Genomic DNA, 15,459 nt, shown 5'->3' with positions numbered 1-15,459 from the left:
AAACTGCAAAGCTTGCTTTCTTGTCCAGTGCCTTGTTCTCTGTCTTGTTCTAGGTCTTGTGCCTCTGCCACAATTGCAGTGAGATCTTAAAATGGCAGATCAATGGTTTGGGATTATGGCAGCATTTTCCAAGGCATCCCTCCAGTGTTTTAGCCCTCATGGCCTATTTTGATGTAATTGACCGTGAAAATACTTGATAATTCGAAAACTTGAATGTAGACTGGGATTTCACTCTCTAAAAGCTACATTTATATTTGCTTCTATGTATATGAATGTGAACTATCTATCTCAAAACCAAAATTTGGTGAACGTCTAAACTGGAAAAGGTTAAAAATGCATGGGAAGTACAGGCTTAAACAAAGGAGCATTCTAGTCAGAAAGGTTGCATGGTTTGGAAATGTGCAAGCAGTGAAGCAGTCCTGAGTAATAGGGTAGAAAAACTATGAGCAGTTGATACTTTGCTATTTGATTAGCAGAATTATTTTTTTTTGTAATGTGTTACTAGAGATACAAAAGCACCAAAGTTTCAAAAGTTCTGAGTTATATAGAAAGAGCTAAATCCTCCTTTAAAGCCTTAGCTAAGCTTAGTTGGTTTTAAAATAAGCAGTAAACTCTTGATGGCTGTTCCTGTCTTCTAAGGCAGGAGCATGTGAGACCTATGGAAAATGTAAGGGGCAGACTAAAAGCCTGTCTTAATTTTAAACATCTGTTTCCATAAATGAGCAAACTGGAAGGGGGATGTGCAGTGTTTAGGATGAAACATATTTTACTGAATATTAATGAAGAAGGACAGATTTGGAAGGCTGTAGTCTTGAGCATACTTTCCCAGTTCCATCTCCTGGCATGCAGTACATAGCATTGTCCTCAAACCACAAGATCGTGGTTTTTTGCATGAAGATCTCTGCTGCTGTCTGTTTCCAAAGAAGATTTGCTTGAGTCCTAAGCAGAAGGTAGAGAAATGAACTGATCTGGTTTCGGGTGCATATTATGACACCTAATGCCTTTAGCATTGTTCTTTTAAAAACAACAACTAAACAGACAAGACCTTTCTTTTACTGACTAAGACAGTTCACACTTGGTTTAAATAGACAGCTCTGAGCAAAATTAACCAGCTATTGTTTCCAAGGCCATATGTTTGGCCATCAGTAGGATTAAGTAGCAGTCTTTCCCAAAGTTCACAGCAGAGCTAACTAAATGAATCTGACCATCAGAAAATCAGTTCCTCGCTCCTGGAAAATGACCTTTCTCTAATAGCATTTTTGATGTGTGTTCTTCATAAATTGTTTCTGGGTTTCTATGAAATTCTTTCAGTACCTTGTTATATAATAAACCATCTAGCAAACCTACTAATGAAATGTTCAATGCCTAAGTCTTGAAGGTGTTTTTTTCCAGGTCTTCAGAAAGTGTAAGCCTTGAGACCATTTTGGACTGCTGTAAACTCAAATGCCTTGATGACATTAGTAAAACTGCTTTTTCTCTGAACACATCTCAAAAATATCCAGCTCCTGGATATTTTCCCTTAAAGAGTTAAAGGAAATTCCTAACACTTACTAAATAATTTGTTTGAAATTCTTGTCTGGGAGAGATCCTCATTATTAAATTGCTGTGTGTTGTTTCACATTTTTATTGATTTTGGTGGAATACTACCCTGAGCTTGCTGGAAGTGTTTGATTTTCTGTGTGCTGTCCCACAGGGATGTTATCAGCATCTCCTTGTAAGCAATTGCTGAAGCTGACAAAAGTGTATGATTCTGTTCAGCATGGGATCTATATCCTTGAGTTTCCATATTTATAAGAGTACCATCATGCTCACTGTCAATAGGAGATTATTATGGAGCTGACAATGGAGCAAGAAACACAGAAGCATTTTATGGGCTGTACAATGGAATTGACAAGTGTTTTTACTCAGAATAGATTTGAAAAGAGAACCTGTATGTGACTGTTCAAAATAGCTTTTGAACGTGGGTTCTCACATGACTCTGAGAGCTACAGAGTAAAACAGGTACTTTCCAAAAAAGAGGATTTTATCATTCAGCCATGTTGTTGCCAGGTGTAGTTTTACAGATCTTTAATTTAGACTGTCATCCATTTTCTAATTAGGGTAGGGAACCTTCAAGAGAACCAGAAATATTTAAAAAGATGGGACATAAATTGCTACATCAACGTAATGTTTAGTGACACTGCTTTGTGCTGCTGATGGCTCCTTTTCTTCCAAATGCAGTATAAAAATAGCGGTCAGGCACTTCTGAAATAAACAATAACAGTTCCCAAATGTTAAGAATGTTAACACAAGTGCCCCAGCTAAAATTCAATTAAGGTAGTGACATCAGGGTTGGACACGGTGCTTGTTCCTATTCCTTCTAAAGTTCGTGGGAAATTTGATATTTATTTCTCAGACAGCGAAGGCTAAATCTGTCATTTTTTTCCCCTTGGGGAAAATGCCAGGTTTCTAATCAAGCAAATTATAGGGATGACATTAAATTGTTAAACTGCCTTGGCCCTCTGTACACATGAAATTTCACCCCTTCTTTAAGCAGATTCTATTTTTAAAGGGCCATAAATCCAATTTGTTGCAAGCCAGTTGCAAATGAATTTGGATGTACCCTCTTGGGGGTTTATCCAGATTGAAATAAATGAGTTAAGTTCTGCTTCTGTGGTTGAACAATAACGTCCTTTGTGATGGAGATCTGGTCTTGTGTTTGTGGTTAATATCATCCAAGCAGCGCTTTATGAGGCAATGAAAATGTTTCTGTTCCCATCTGGGGAAAGAAGCAAAGAATTATTTTTTTAAAAAATTTGTTGGAATTTCCCTTTTCAAAATTTCCCAAGATGTAAAGGGCAAGTATATAGTATATTCGAGGTATAAAAATTGTCATAAAATAGTTGACGTTAGTGTTGATTTCCTAGCATAAGGGCATTTTAAATCTAGATTTTTGATCTGAAAAGTGGTAGAGATGTAGTTGTTTTTATGTTTTTTCCTTTCATTTAGTCATACAATACAGCGTAATGCAGACCTTTGTTAGTGCTCTACACTAGCACATAAAGACAAGTAATTAAGTTATTTATCTGATCTGGAATATGTCTTGGGTGACCCTGTCCAACTACCATCACGATCATCCCATTCAGCTTTACCCCTTCTTTCTCCCATTCTTTGCCTTCTTTCTGATTCCCAGCGCTGCATCTGCTGAGATGTTTTCCCCGAAGGCTGTGACAGACATAACTGTCTGTGTGCTCCAGCACAGGATGCTGCAAGGGGGCCCAACACCTGCAGGTGGCTTACAGAAACAATCCTTCTGTCCAGTGTATCTCCTGGGCACAGCCTCTCCAGTTACTGAGGTGTGGATTTGGTTTTGTGGGGCTCTTTTGTTTGTTTCTTTGGTCAGTTGGATAGTTTTTCTTTTTTCTTTTCTTTTTTTTTTTTTAAGTTCATATATTCAATCTTTGAAATACAGGAAACAAAAAATGTGATTCTATTGGATGGCATGATTCAGTTTGGATGTGAAGGCAATTTCTTAATATTTAAGCTCTCAGCAGGATTTTGAAAAACAAATTGCCTGTGTAGTTTGAATGTGTTCAGCCTTTACACTTTCTGATGAAAGCTAGCTTCTTCATGGTTTTGTGAGGAGTTGAAAGGAGAGGCTGTGTCTGCTGATACATCACTTTCCTGTTCTGCAGTTTGCATCACACTTTTGATGTAGCATTTCCTGCTACATTTGCTTTCTTGAGAATAATGAGATGCTTGGTTCTGCCATATGTCATTGGGAAATTTTGAAAGATATATTTAAATAAGATTTTGTGTTCTGTATTGTACAGTATTACAGTATTAACAGTAATTAATTACAGTAGTAACTTTGTTGGGAAAGGGCCTTGAAGATACAAAATCTTTTTTCCAACTTCCCTGTAAAGCTGTTTGACCAATACAGGTAAGACTGCAATTTGGTTTTCAGTTTCTCATGTTTATATTTTGAGAACAAGAGCCTCAAAAGAAACACCTCAGCTTCAGGTACTCCTTTGAACAATAAAAATTTTTTTGAGTAAGCTGTAAAAACATTGCTACAGTATCTGTGAAAGCTGTTCCTTCTCCTCCCTATCACAGCGTGGGAGTCTGATGTAGATTGACAAGCAGACTTTTGACCAGGAGCAGTAATATTACCACATATGTACTGTCCTCAAACTCTCTAACAGTTGCATACTAGTTAGATTTCTATAATTAGCTGCCCTGCAACCTACTAAACAAATGTAGTGTTGTGTCTGTACATGAGTGATAAGAGATTAAATGAATGTGTAACTCTATCACTAACTATATAAAAAAGTATTAATCAAGTTACAATGGAGAGTCTGGACCATTGAGCACATTATAGATGCATCTGTCACTGATACTCAGTTAAACCTTCCTGAGCAAAGTAAAAGCTAACTTTCTTTGTAGACAGATACCCTTTTGGCCAGGATACTGCTCATGGTATTTTTATTGTCCTGTTTAGAAATGAGCTTTACTTAAGTCAGCATCCCATGTTTCCCAGGCTAAACACCTGTGAAGACCATTGCCTTGTTTCCTGGAGGCCTCTGTTTAAATTCCTGTGATCATGAAATGAGGAGTTAATTTAACATGGAAAATGTAATATTGGTTTGAAAGAGGAAGTTCTTGTTGATTAGGCATCCTCTGCAGGTTTGTGTGTTCAGAGCAGCAACATGTTACCAGGAAATAAATGATTCATTAAAAAAAAAAAAAAGATGCAGAACTGAGCTTCCTCTTAAATTTGAAAAAGATACAAATTTCTTCCTTTTCACTTGCTACTGAAAAAAGTCCCACTGAACTGTTTTTCCTCAGTTCATGCTAACTTGAGCATAGGCAAAAAATTTAGACACTTTACCTCTTTGGAATTGTGTTATGCAGACGAAATTATTTCTCCATTCTCGAGGCATTTATTTCTGAAAGATTGATGTGTATTTAGACTTTACATTATGTGAAGAGTATACATTAAATGGAAGCCTTTTCATTTTGGTGAATGATTTTGATAAATGAAGCAGTAGACACTCATATGTTTTCACAGAAATCTGTCTCGCACTCACACTTCTCCTGGGTTTGAGGAGTGTGAGGCTGATGACTCCATAGTGCAGAATCTGCCTGAAAGAGATTTCTATTTCTGCTTCATCTCAAACCTTTGTTAGCTAATGCTGCCTTTAGCTGATTGTCCTTACTACTAGTCCAATGCTTTTTTTCCTTAGGATCTTTTGTGATCTGATTCCTTAATTTCCCCTCTTTACCTGAAGTTTAAAGGATTAATGATAGAGCCTTTTATTTTCCTTTTTTTTCTTCTTAGCTCATGTCACAATGCCTTTTTCTATTCTGAGTTCTGCATCTTCCCCAAAGTGCTGTATTAAAATAGCTTTGCTTTTATGCGCTCGTTATGTGAAAGTTTGCCATTTGTGTCTCAATCCAAAATAGGACAAACAACAACTGTTGTTATAGAATTAATAAGCTTTTCCTTGCATAAATGTCATAATCACACACCTAATACAGCAGAAGATATAATAATTTCTCTGATTTCTTATGATCAATACAAAAATATTTTTGTAAGAAATACCACTTCTAGTATTTTATTATAAATTAGATTTGTCTCTTGTGAAGAAATATGTGGGTATTTTCTCTTTTTTCTTCCCCCCTCCCTTCACATTATATCAGATGGTTTGAGCAACTTTTCATCCTGCTTCTTTAAAATGTACCTTTTTATGTAAATGCAACATGACAATTTCTAGTGGTAGTGGACAAAAGTAGCAAAATGACATGCTGGTTGCCTTAAAGGGTGTTATTTTCTGTGTTTCTATTTAGCTAAGACAGCTTGACGGTTAAAAATCTAATCTTCTTCAACTTGTAGATTCAAGATGCTGCAAGTCAAGGCTTGAAATTTGTTGGAATTATACCTCAGTACCATTCCCAAAAGAACTGCCTTGTCAGCGCCTCCCTGACACCTGCCAGTAACAACTCTGTGCAATCAAGAGATAATAAAAATGTTTCAAATTACCCCGACGATCATGCTTCACCGGATGGCGAGAAAATAGACAGCACTGATGGATGCAGTACTCCAACTCAGAGTGAGAAAAGTGCTGACCAGTGTGCCACATCCAGAGAGGGCTGCAGAGGTGAAGGACAGGCTACTGAAGAGCTGAATTCCAAATCTGTGAAGGGAAGTGAAGAGCAGTCTCAGCATGAGAACCTGAGTGTGAGAGAAGCAGCAGACAAGACGAATGGACTTGCAGAGAATGAAACACCAGCACGATGTTTAAAACCACTTACTGGCAGTAAGTACTGCAGTGACCTCTTGTACATAAAAGCCAAGTTAAAATTGCCTCAATTACGTTCCCAGCTCCTTTGGGGGGTGGGGATGCAGGGGGGACATTGCCACTGAGGTAGTGAAGAAAAGATGCCCCAAATGAGCCACTTAACCTGATTTCAGCATGGTTACTCAGTTCATAACAACTGAGTGGGAGTCAGATGGCAAAGGAAGAGGTGATATAGGCAGGTGCAGCTTTGTTGTGGCCCATATGTATGCCTGATTGTGAAGACTTATTTTTGTCTTCTGTTCAGCTGAATTGGTTCATTTTTGTATTTGTTGCCATACCCTGAGAGCTCTTGATCTTTGTCTCCTTTTTGTGTGTTTGAATAAAAAGCCCTGTTAATCTGCCTGACAAGCTTTTGCAGCCATAGAAGGAATAATTCACAAAGACATCACAGTTAGTCCCTTTGTAGCAGGTGAACAGATAGCTGGAATTAAACCACCTCAGGAGCAGCATGAATACATGTGATCTGGCCTCTGAAGTCTCCTAGTATCCTACATTCAGTGTGGGGGTCAGTGCTTGAGTCAGAATTGTAATAACTGGAAAACAACAGTTATTTTTGTTAATGACTCATCTTCACTAATTCATAATAAAATTTTTGTAATGAGGCTCATCATAATTTGGCTTCCAGTTACCCTTTTTTAAAATTCTATTTTATTTTACCCATATACTAGTTTTATTTCTTTCATTTCCTTCACAAGTTTTTCCTCAGGTGGGATTTCCACTTTTTAAATATTATTTTATGCCATCAAAGACCACAAGTCTCAGCTGATATCTAAAATACACTCCTTAAGGTGTTGCTCAAAGGTTACTTATGTTGCAGGAACTGTAGTTCAAAATTGGATGTAGACCAGAGCAATTTAGAAAACTGAAAGGAAAAATATTCTTGCTCCATTTCCAATTTAAGCCTCAAAATACTTTTCTATGTTTGTTTAAATCCAAGAAAACCATGTTTACACTCATTTCTCTTACTGCTTTCCTTAATTTCTTTACAGGCTACAAATCTATGCAAGGGGGATGTAAGTGGAATTTCTAAAGCTGGGTCTGTCCTTGACTTTTATTTATCCCTATTCTCTGGACTTTTCATAGATTCAGTCAAACAATCCTACCCCTTTGGGAATTGCCTGTGTAGGACCAGAATGACTTTGCATTGTACTCCTTGGATTATTGTCTAGTTTCCGTTGCAGTTTGTTGTAGTTAGCTTTTGGATCCAGTTTGGATCACACTCTAGTAACTTCCAACATAATTTCTTCAGTTTTTGTTGGGCAAGGGGGCACCCAGATAGGGTCAAAGCTTAGCTGTTGTTTGAGCAATCTCTTCTCTTCTACAGCCTTAGAGGTGGGTTGTCCCAACACTTTATTTTACACATAAAACCTCTCTTAGTTTTATAGTTAAAAATTAGTTATCTGCAAGTCTAGGCAGATCAGTTCTCTTTTTTATATGCTATCTTTGAGAGAGTTAACTTAGCAAGTTTAATCATCTCTTTGGTGCTATTCCTCTCATTGAACACTGAAATTCTTTTGCTACAAGTAACCATGTTCTTAATATTTCTGCATAATGTGAAGCTGATCACCTCCAGTCTTCCCAACTTTTGTCTGTAACACCCCAAGATTGCTGCTGTTTTGCCAGAAAAGAGGGTTTATGTCAAAAATGTATTTTAGCTTCCTCAGTTGTCTTTCTTTGACTGCTTTCTAGCTTTATTTTTCATGCATTTTTTTTATTGCTGTTATGCAAATACTTTCCAAGACTGAAGGTCTGAGAAGGCAGTTTTATGTGATAGCTCATCTAAAGTAGAATTTTTCCAAATCCTGTACAACACTGCTGATTTCTTTATTACTCCTGAATGAATTTTTGTTATTACAGCACTCCCTTTTCCTCCCATGGAAAATGTATTTCAGTTTTTTGGCACCAGTTCTCCATCCTTCCTTGGGAGTGTGAAGATTGAAAGCATCAGGTGATTGTTTTTTTTTCCCTACGTATTCCATGGGAAGTTACCACTTTTGAATTGCTTCTCCCCTACAAAAAACTTCAGGAAAAAAAAATTTCTTACTATTTGTGGGATCTTAAATATGTTCTTTATTTTAGGTTTTATACTGTTCAAGTGTTACTTTTATGCTTCTTCACTTGATTCCTGAATGTTTTGTAGTGCTCATTTGCTTCCCCCGTTTTTAAAAGGCTTTTCAAAACAATGTTGAATAATATTTGCCTGATAACAAGGCACAGATATTCCAATAGTGTGTCCAAAAGTGTTGTGTTACTTAGAACCAAACTGAAGAGTGTCTTTGGCCATGCTTGAGGATTTGGGGTCACTGGTGAAAACTGTTGTCAGTAGTGATTTGGGTTAGACAATACCCTAGACCAGGTTGTCCAGGGGTGGGGCAGTCATAACTTCCCTGAGCAATCTGTTCCAGGGCCTCACCACCCTTACCATGAAGAATTTCTCCCTAATATCTAATTTAACCCTGCCTTCTTTCAGTCTGTAGCCATCACCCCGTGTCCTATCACTACATGCCTGGTACAAAGTCTCTCTTCAGCTCTTTTGTAGGCTCCCTTCAGGTCTTGGAATGTTGCTCTGAGATCTTTCCAGACTGAACAGCCCAAATATTCTCAGCCTTTCCTCATAGGAAAGGTGCCTCATTCCTCTAATCTTCTTCATGGCCTCCTCTGGACCCATTGCAAATGTTCTTCCTGTGCTGGGAGCCCAGGGCTGGATGAGTGCTCCAGGTGGGGTCTCACCAGAGCAGAGCAGAGCAGAGGGGCAGAATCCCCTCCCTGGCCCTGCTGGCCACTCTGCTCTGGATGCAGCCCAGGGTAGGGTTGGATTTCAGGGCTGTGAGCACACATTGCTGGGTCATGTCCAGTTTCTCATATCAGTGTCTCAGTATGCACCAGAAAGATCTCATTTTCCAACAAAAGACTCTTCTGGGGGTCAGAATCAAAATGATGAGAGAAGCATTCTGTGTGTGCTTTTCTGAGGTAGGACTATCATAATTTCATTCTTTCTAAACAAGTGGTGAACAGCAAGAGGATTCACATTAATGTTTGTTCCTTTCTATTCTATTTAAAATATAGTTAATGTCTGAGATCATTAGGTCTCTTTTCATGTTGGTTATGAGCTTCCAGCTCTTCTCTTCCAGTGCTACCAGCCTGTTTTTGAGCATCTCCCTTCTGATATCTTTTTCAATTTACACACTGCTTCTTGCTCAGTGATGTTTGTTAGAGAGCAATCTTAACATTTCTCTTGACATCACTTTCTTTACTTTTGCTTGAGGTTAGAACCTAATAGCTTGGAAACAAGAGGAGCTTATTGAATGAAGGGATTTCATGTAATGCCTTTACCTTTCATATTAATATATTTGGAGAGAATGTTTGGCATTTGGAAGTCAGTAAAAATTCTACCATTTATTTCCATGTCCATTAATAAGTAAAATAATGTCCAAAATTTTTTGTTGGTTATTTTAATTATGGTTACACCCTTCTGAGAAGGATATCTGCTTTTAAAGTTGATTGCAGTTTAGGACTGTGAAAGCTCAGCTTTGCTGCCAGCAATGACTTTTTTCCTGTAAAAAACTGCTCCTAAAATATACTGGAGGAGACATGGAAAAGAGTCTAGAAGATGTGCTAATTTTTAAGACCCTTCACAATTCCATTTTTAAAATTCATTTGCTGTTGTGGTAATGTCTCACCTTGGCTCAGATCCAGAGTAAATCAACAAAGCAGCTACCAGAGTCTCTACATGAATGATTCATTGCATTTTCTTGAGATGAGACTGCCATTGGCTTTTTCCATGCTTTTGTGTTATCAAAACTGAGTTATTTAATACTTTAATGGCTGTGATCTACAGAATGCAGTTCCTTCTAAATTTGCAGTAAGATTCCATGTTTGAACTGATGATTCCCATGGAGGAATGTTGCATCAGTATTAGGTATTACTGTCTTTAAATGTTTTATTATCAACAGTGAATCCATTGTGAGTAAGAAATACTGTAAAAGCAAGCAAAATACTGTATTGGGTCTTGAGAAAGTCCTGCTGTGTTGGACTGCAGAAGTGTGTTGAGGAGATAACCACATCTCAAAGAATTGTTTGCTGTTGCATAATGTGATTAGGCAACAGCAAACAGTGGGTTCTGCATTGTTTTGGGTGAAATTTTATTATATGGTTGTTGCATGATTCCATTTTTTTACTCTTTGGTAGAAGCAGAGATCTTTGCTCTCTTCAACAAGCCCCAAACTCCACAAAAATGCAGCCAGTATTACACAGTGACTATCCCTATGAGGATCTCCAGGAATGGGCAGACTGTCAACAGCTTAGAAGCAAACTGGCTGGAGCACATGACAGATCACTTCAGGAAAGGAGGCTCACTGGTCAACGCCATCTTCAGCCTTGGAATGGTAAATGGTATGGAAATTACAGAAAGCATTATGCTGTGATTATTTTCCTTTCTCCTCTAATGGAGGTCATTATCTTTGAAGAGAAGTTATTTGGGAGCTGCTTTAATATAGACTTGGGGTAGATTTGTATTAGATCAACCTTTTTGTGAAATGGAATGAAAGTACAGAAAATATTTTGGTATTTGAATAAGGAAAACAGATTATGTATTGTATTTTTATAAACATACTAGACATGATTTTGTAATTGCAGAAATATACAGAGTTAGTAAACAGTACCAAGTAGAAAGAATTAAACTAATAAGATTGCAAAACAGATGACCTAAATAGAAGGGTGACTTTGCTGTCCAGCCAGACACTGCATGTGGCTCTGATTGCAGGCCGGTACAGCAACTTGAGTGTTATCTGGCCAACAAGAAATCAGTTAATTCCTGTTCTCACAGAGACCCTTTCCGCCTGGATGGCACACTGTATTACAAAATTGTCTTGTGTGTTTTTTCATCTTACCTGTGAGTGATGGATAAAGGTCTGTTTTAATTTAAGAAGATTAAAAATCCTAGATTTTTGCATGTTGTGGAAGAGTGGCAGGGGGTCCAGCTTAGTGCTGTTGCCAGTCTGTACCACACTCGTGGCCATCATGGCTTTGAAGGCAAGCCTGTTGTACAGAGAAAAACTTGAGTGCATAGATTCATAACCAAGAAGCCATGAGAGCAATTCAAGGGAAGTACTTGGACATAAAAATGATGATGTTGCAGCTGGATTAATTTTATTGGAAAATTATGTGACTGGTATACTTCATGGTTAAAGTGCTTATGGCTGAATCATTCGCCTAATTTTGGTTAGTTTTGCATTTTTCAAAAGGACTGTGGTAACCCAGAGATTGCACATTCCTACTAAGATTAGTTGATTTGTACATCACAATTATAGGGGAGCTGCTTCCAGAGCATCTTCTTACTGTTGGTCTGAATTCCAGAACCCAGGATAAAAAACAGGAATATGACTCAGTTCTGGTAAAAGTCAATCAGGAAATTAACAAGCAATCCTAATTTTTCATTTTACAATCAAGTAGCAAAAAAAGGGAAGGTCTAAAGTTCAGCTGGTGGAATGCTTTCACACAGCTTCCTGGAAAGCCTTGTAATTGCTAGTTAACTCGCTTAAAAACAAATGGTCATTTACTTTATGTATATAAATTGCACAGAGGCAAAGCTAATTGGCTCTATCAGGCTCAGTTATCAGACTCAGTGGGTTTTTTTAATAAAATCTCCTTGTCAGTTCACTCTAAAATGTTTTAAACACAGCATTTTCCGTTATTTAAACTTTTAGAGTTCATTTACATAGCAGAGCCCTGTGGGAGGTTCATGTACTTGGATACCAGAGTGAGGAGGGCTGGATAACTGCCTGTGGACATAGATATAGTAGGCTTGAGTACTGGCAATAAAGTTTCAATGCAGTCAGGACAACAAATTATGTAAAAGTGGACAGATTCAGGATTAAGTTAGATTAGTGATTGAAGAAGAACAATTAATAAACATTTTTATTAGCATTTCAGGGTTACAGGAGGAACAAGTTTTGAAATCAAAAAGCTGAAACAAGGTTTCTGAAAGGGTATTATGCTGTTATAAGAACATTTTTCTAAGTTGCTATTAATTGCAGTTAAATGTTTTATCATTTAAATCCTAAGTTTTTTCTATACTGCAGAGAAATGGAACAGCTTTGTCGCTCATATGCCAGTCAGTATCAAACAACACAGGGCAGGCACAAGAGGAGAAGTAGGGGTCTGAGGGCTTCTCAGCTCCTCACTTTTTTCTAGACTTCTGTGGCAGCCTGTCCAGCTCTTCATATCTAGTCTTATTCACTGATTAATCCTCTTCCAAATTAAGGTAGTATCAGAAGAGTTTCTTTAATTGGCTATATCACATTTCTTTGTTCTGGGGGCTGATTTTCTTTTTGGCTTAAAGTATGAATTCATTATTTTGCTTATTAGACTTAAAAGCAGGGTTATTATCTTCTTCTTTTCCCCCTTGTCCTTGGAATACCCAATGAAGTGAAGATTTCCAGATTGTCAGTAGTCATAAATCTGTTTCTTCCTTCTGCTAACAGTTTAATAATTAGTCTTTAAAGGAGTTTTAAAGTTCATGGGTAACAATTGTTTCTTTTTGCTTGTTGTACCATATAATTATAAACAGAAATATAGCACAATTGCTGATCACAATAAATAAGCCATGCAGAGTTACACCATATATTAAATGTATTCAGATTTTGCTGGTAAGTTGGAAACAGTAGCCTGCTTGGTCCTTGACTGTTCTCATGTTGGCAGATAATAGTTTTTTATTTAAATTTGCACCTCAGTTACTTGCTGGTGTTTTTCCTGCAGCTCATGTAATTGATAATTCTGCCTGTAGTCCCAGGTGTAAACTGATCCTGCCTAGTGATCTAGAGTGACCGTAGGAATTCACCCTTGCCCTCTTGTAGTGAGAATGGAGTCTGTAGCAGCAAGGTACAGATTAATACCAAATGGAAAGGAAGTAACAGGTGGGTCGTCTTCTTTCCTGTAACAGCCAGTCTCCAGTCAGCGCTGTGAGAAGGCAGGAAGAGTCAAACCTCTTCAAGGTTATATTTTGATGTCTTAACAGAGTAATCACAAGCCTGCTCATCTTCAGTTGTTTTGAACTGCAGCTCTTTAAGTGCCTAGCGTTTTTGTATTTGTTGTACCATTCTGTCTGTGAATTTTCTGCCTTTCAAACCTAGAAAAAGGCAGCCAAAAAACCAGCCAGAAAACACTGACAGTACTTAAACACAAAGCAAATGAAACAAAATGTGACTTTCTTGGAAGAAGAAAGTAGTCAGGTTTTTAAGAGGGTCCGATTGATTGTCTCTGTCATCTGTCTCCGACAGAGATGAGCCGCAATGCCTTTGACCGATTATTGTCACCTTAGCCACAGAAGTACTGGGATTTTTATCATCCATATGGAATTATTTTCTCTGTATGTGCTGAAGGTGAAAAGATTCAGAAGGGGGGAGGAATGCAAATACGCAGCAAAGGCAGACATTCAGGTCACGTGCCCCATAAAGCTACAGAGAGCTAGTTTTCCTCATTGAGAGCAACAGCAGCCTAAAGGTTAGTTTTCCTCGATAAGGAGAATTTGTAGTTCAAAGACAACAGGAGGAAAATTGTCGCCTGCCAAGACAGCTGTCATAGTAAAGTAAGTAATCTTTTCCCATATACCTCCTGTAAATCAGAAGCAAGAACATCAAAATACATTTTTGTCAATCGAGCTACATCAAATATTTATACAACCCAGTGAAAATAGCTTTTTGTGCTCAGTAGGAAACCTTAATAAAAGATGCAGTGGTAATGGAATGTTTTCAGAGGAAGGACATTGATTGTAACCTCTACTTTTGTAGCCTTTTCTTTAAGAATGAGTGAAAAGATTGGGAAATTCAGGAGTAGAAATTGGGAAGTGATACTACAAATAGCAAAGTCAAAATGTTTTGTTTTATTGGCATTTCTTACTGCACTATTGCAAATGGATGAATATTTGGAATTTCTAACAAACTTTTTAACTTAGGCTATGTTCCAGGAGCTGAATCTTGAAACAGGAGATTAACAAAGGAGACTACAACTGCATCAGAATTAGGAAATATTTTATATAGCAAGCTGTAAAAACTAGAAAGACCTGCTTACCATGTAAAACTTTAGATGAGTTATCTTTGTAGGCAGGCTAGGTAACATCCAGCTGAATAAATGTATCTGTAAAGTCTGCCCTGCAGGAATCTGTGTATCAGTTGTCACCCTGGAGTGCCAATGTAATCAATGGAAATCTAGGCTTGGACTGATATAGTCAGTAGGATTTGTGTTGTGGTCCACCTCATCCTACATGAGGATATGCAAAAAAGATCAGATACATCTAGATAAGACTGAGATACTTGGTGCTTCCTTTGCCTTAGTCTTCACAGACACAGGCAAGGTTTACACCTGTCTGTAAAACAAAGGCCAAAAGGACAAACTAGGGACCTACAGGATGATCAGCCTCAATTTGTTTCTGGATGGATCACTGAGTAGGTCCTCTTGGAACTCGTGGACACATGAAGGAGAGGACAGTGACTAGGGACATTCAGCATGGATTTAAAAAGAGTTGAGCATAGTTGAAACTGATTGTTCTCTATGATAAAATAACAATTTGTAGGTGAAGAGAAAGCAGTAGATGTCATTTTGGGTGAATTCATCAAGGGAGTTTGGCAGTGGCTCCCACAGTATTTTCTATCCAAGCTCGGACCATGCAGCCTAGGTGGGTAAAAATCTGGTTACATGGCTAGACTCAGAGGGGTGTGGTTAATAGGTCACAGTTTACCTGGAGTGAAAAGTGGAGTACCACAGAGATCTCTCCTGGGGCTTGCTGTGTTTAACAATTTTATCAGTGATGCACAAGAGGCAACGAGGCTTGCTTTTGTCAAAATTGTGGATGATCCCATACTCAGGAGACAGCTGATATGCCTCAGAACTGGACTGCTGTCCCAAAGAACCTGGGCAGGCTGGAAAGACCTGACAGCAGGAGCTGTTTGAAATTCCATGAGGACAGATGTCCTGATTCTGGGAAGGGAGAGGCTTTTTCACTAATCCAGGCTGGGGGCAGCTTGGCTGGGTAGCAGCTCTGTTGAAAGGTCCAGGGGAATTTTAGTAGGCAGCAAGCTGAAGATGAACCAGCAGCTGAGAGAGTTAGTTCAGCCTGGAGAAA

General features: G+C 38.2%; 1 protein-coding gene across 2 annotated transcripts in view; it reads left to right on the top strand.

Moving 5' to 3' along the window:
- The window catches only part of RFTN1 (raftlin, lipid raft linker 1), a 95,669-nt gene that overhangs the window by 58,069 nt on the left and 22,141 nt on the right, over positions 1–15,459 (top strand). For both annotated transcript variants that reach the window (XM_059482821.1, XM_059482812.1), the window contains exons 5-6: positions 5,876–6,299; positions 10,530–10,733. In XM_059482821.1, the coding sequence (XP_059338804.1) occupies positions 5,876–6,299; positions 10,530–10,733 (628 nt within the window). The remainder of the gene's footprint in view (positions 1–5,875; positions 6,300–10,529; positions 10,734–15,459) is intronic.

This window comes from Ammospiza nelsoni, chromosome 1, assembly GCF_027579445.1.
Source record: "Ammospiza nelsoni isolate bAmmNel1 chromosome 1, bAmmNel1.pri, whole genome shotgun sequence".
NCBI classification, from domain to species: Eukaryota; Metazoa; Chordata; class Aves; order Passeriformes; family Passerellidae; genus Ammospiza; species Ammospiza nelsoni.
Note: the sequence above shows the minus strand (reverse complement) of the source record. Positions and strands in the feature narration are given on the sequence as shown.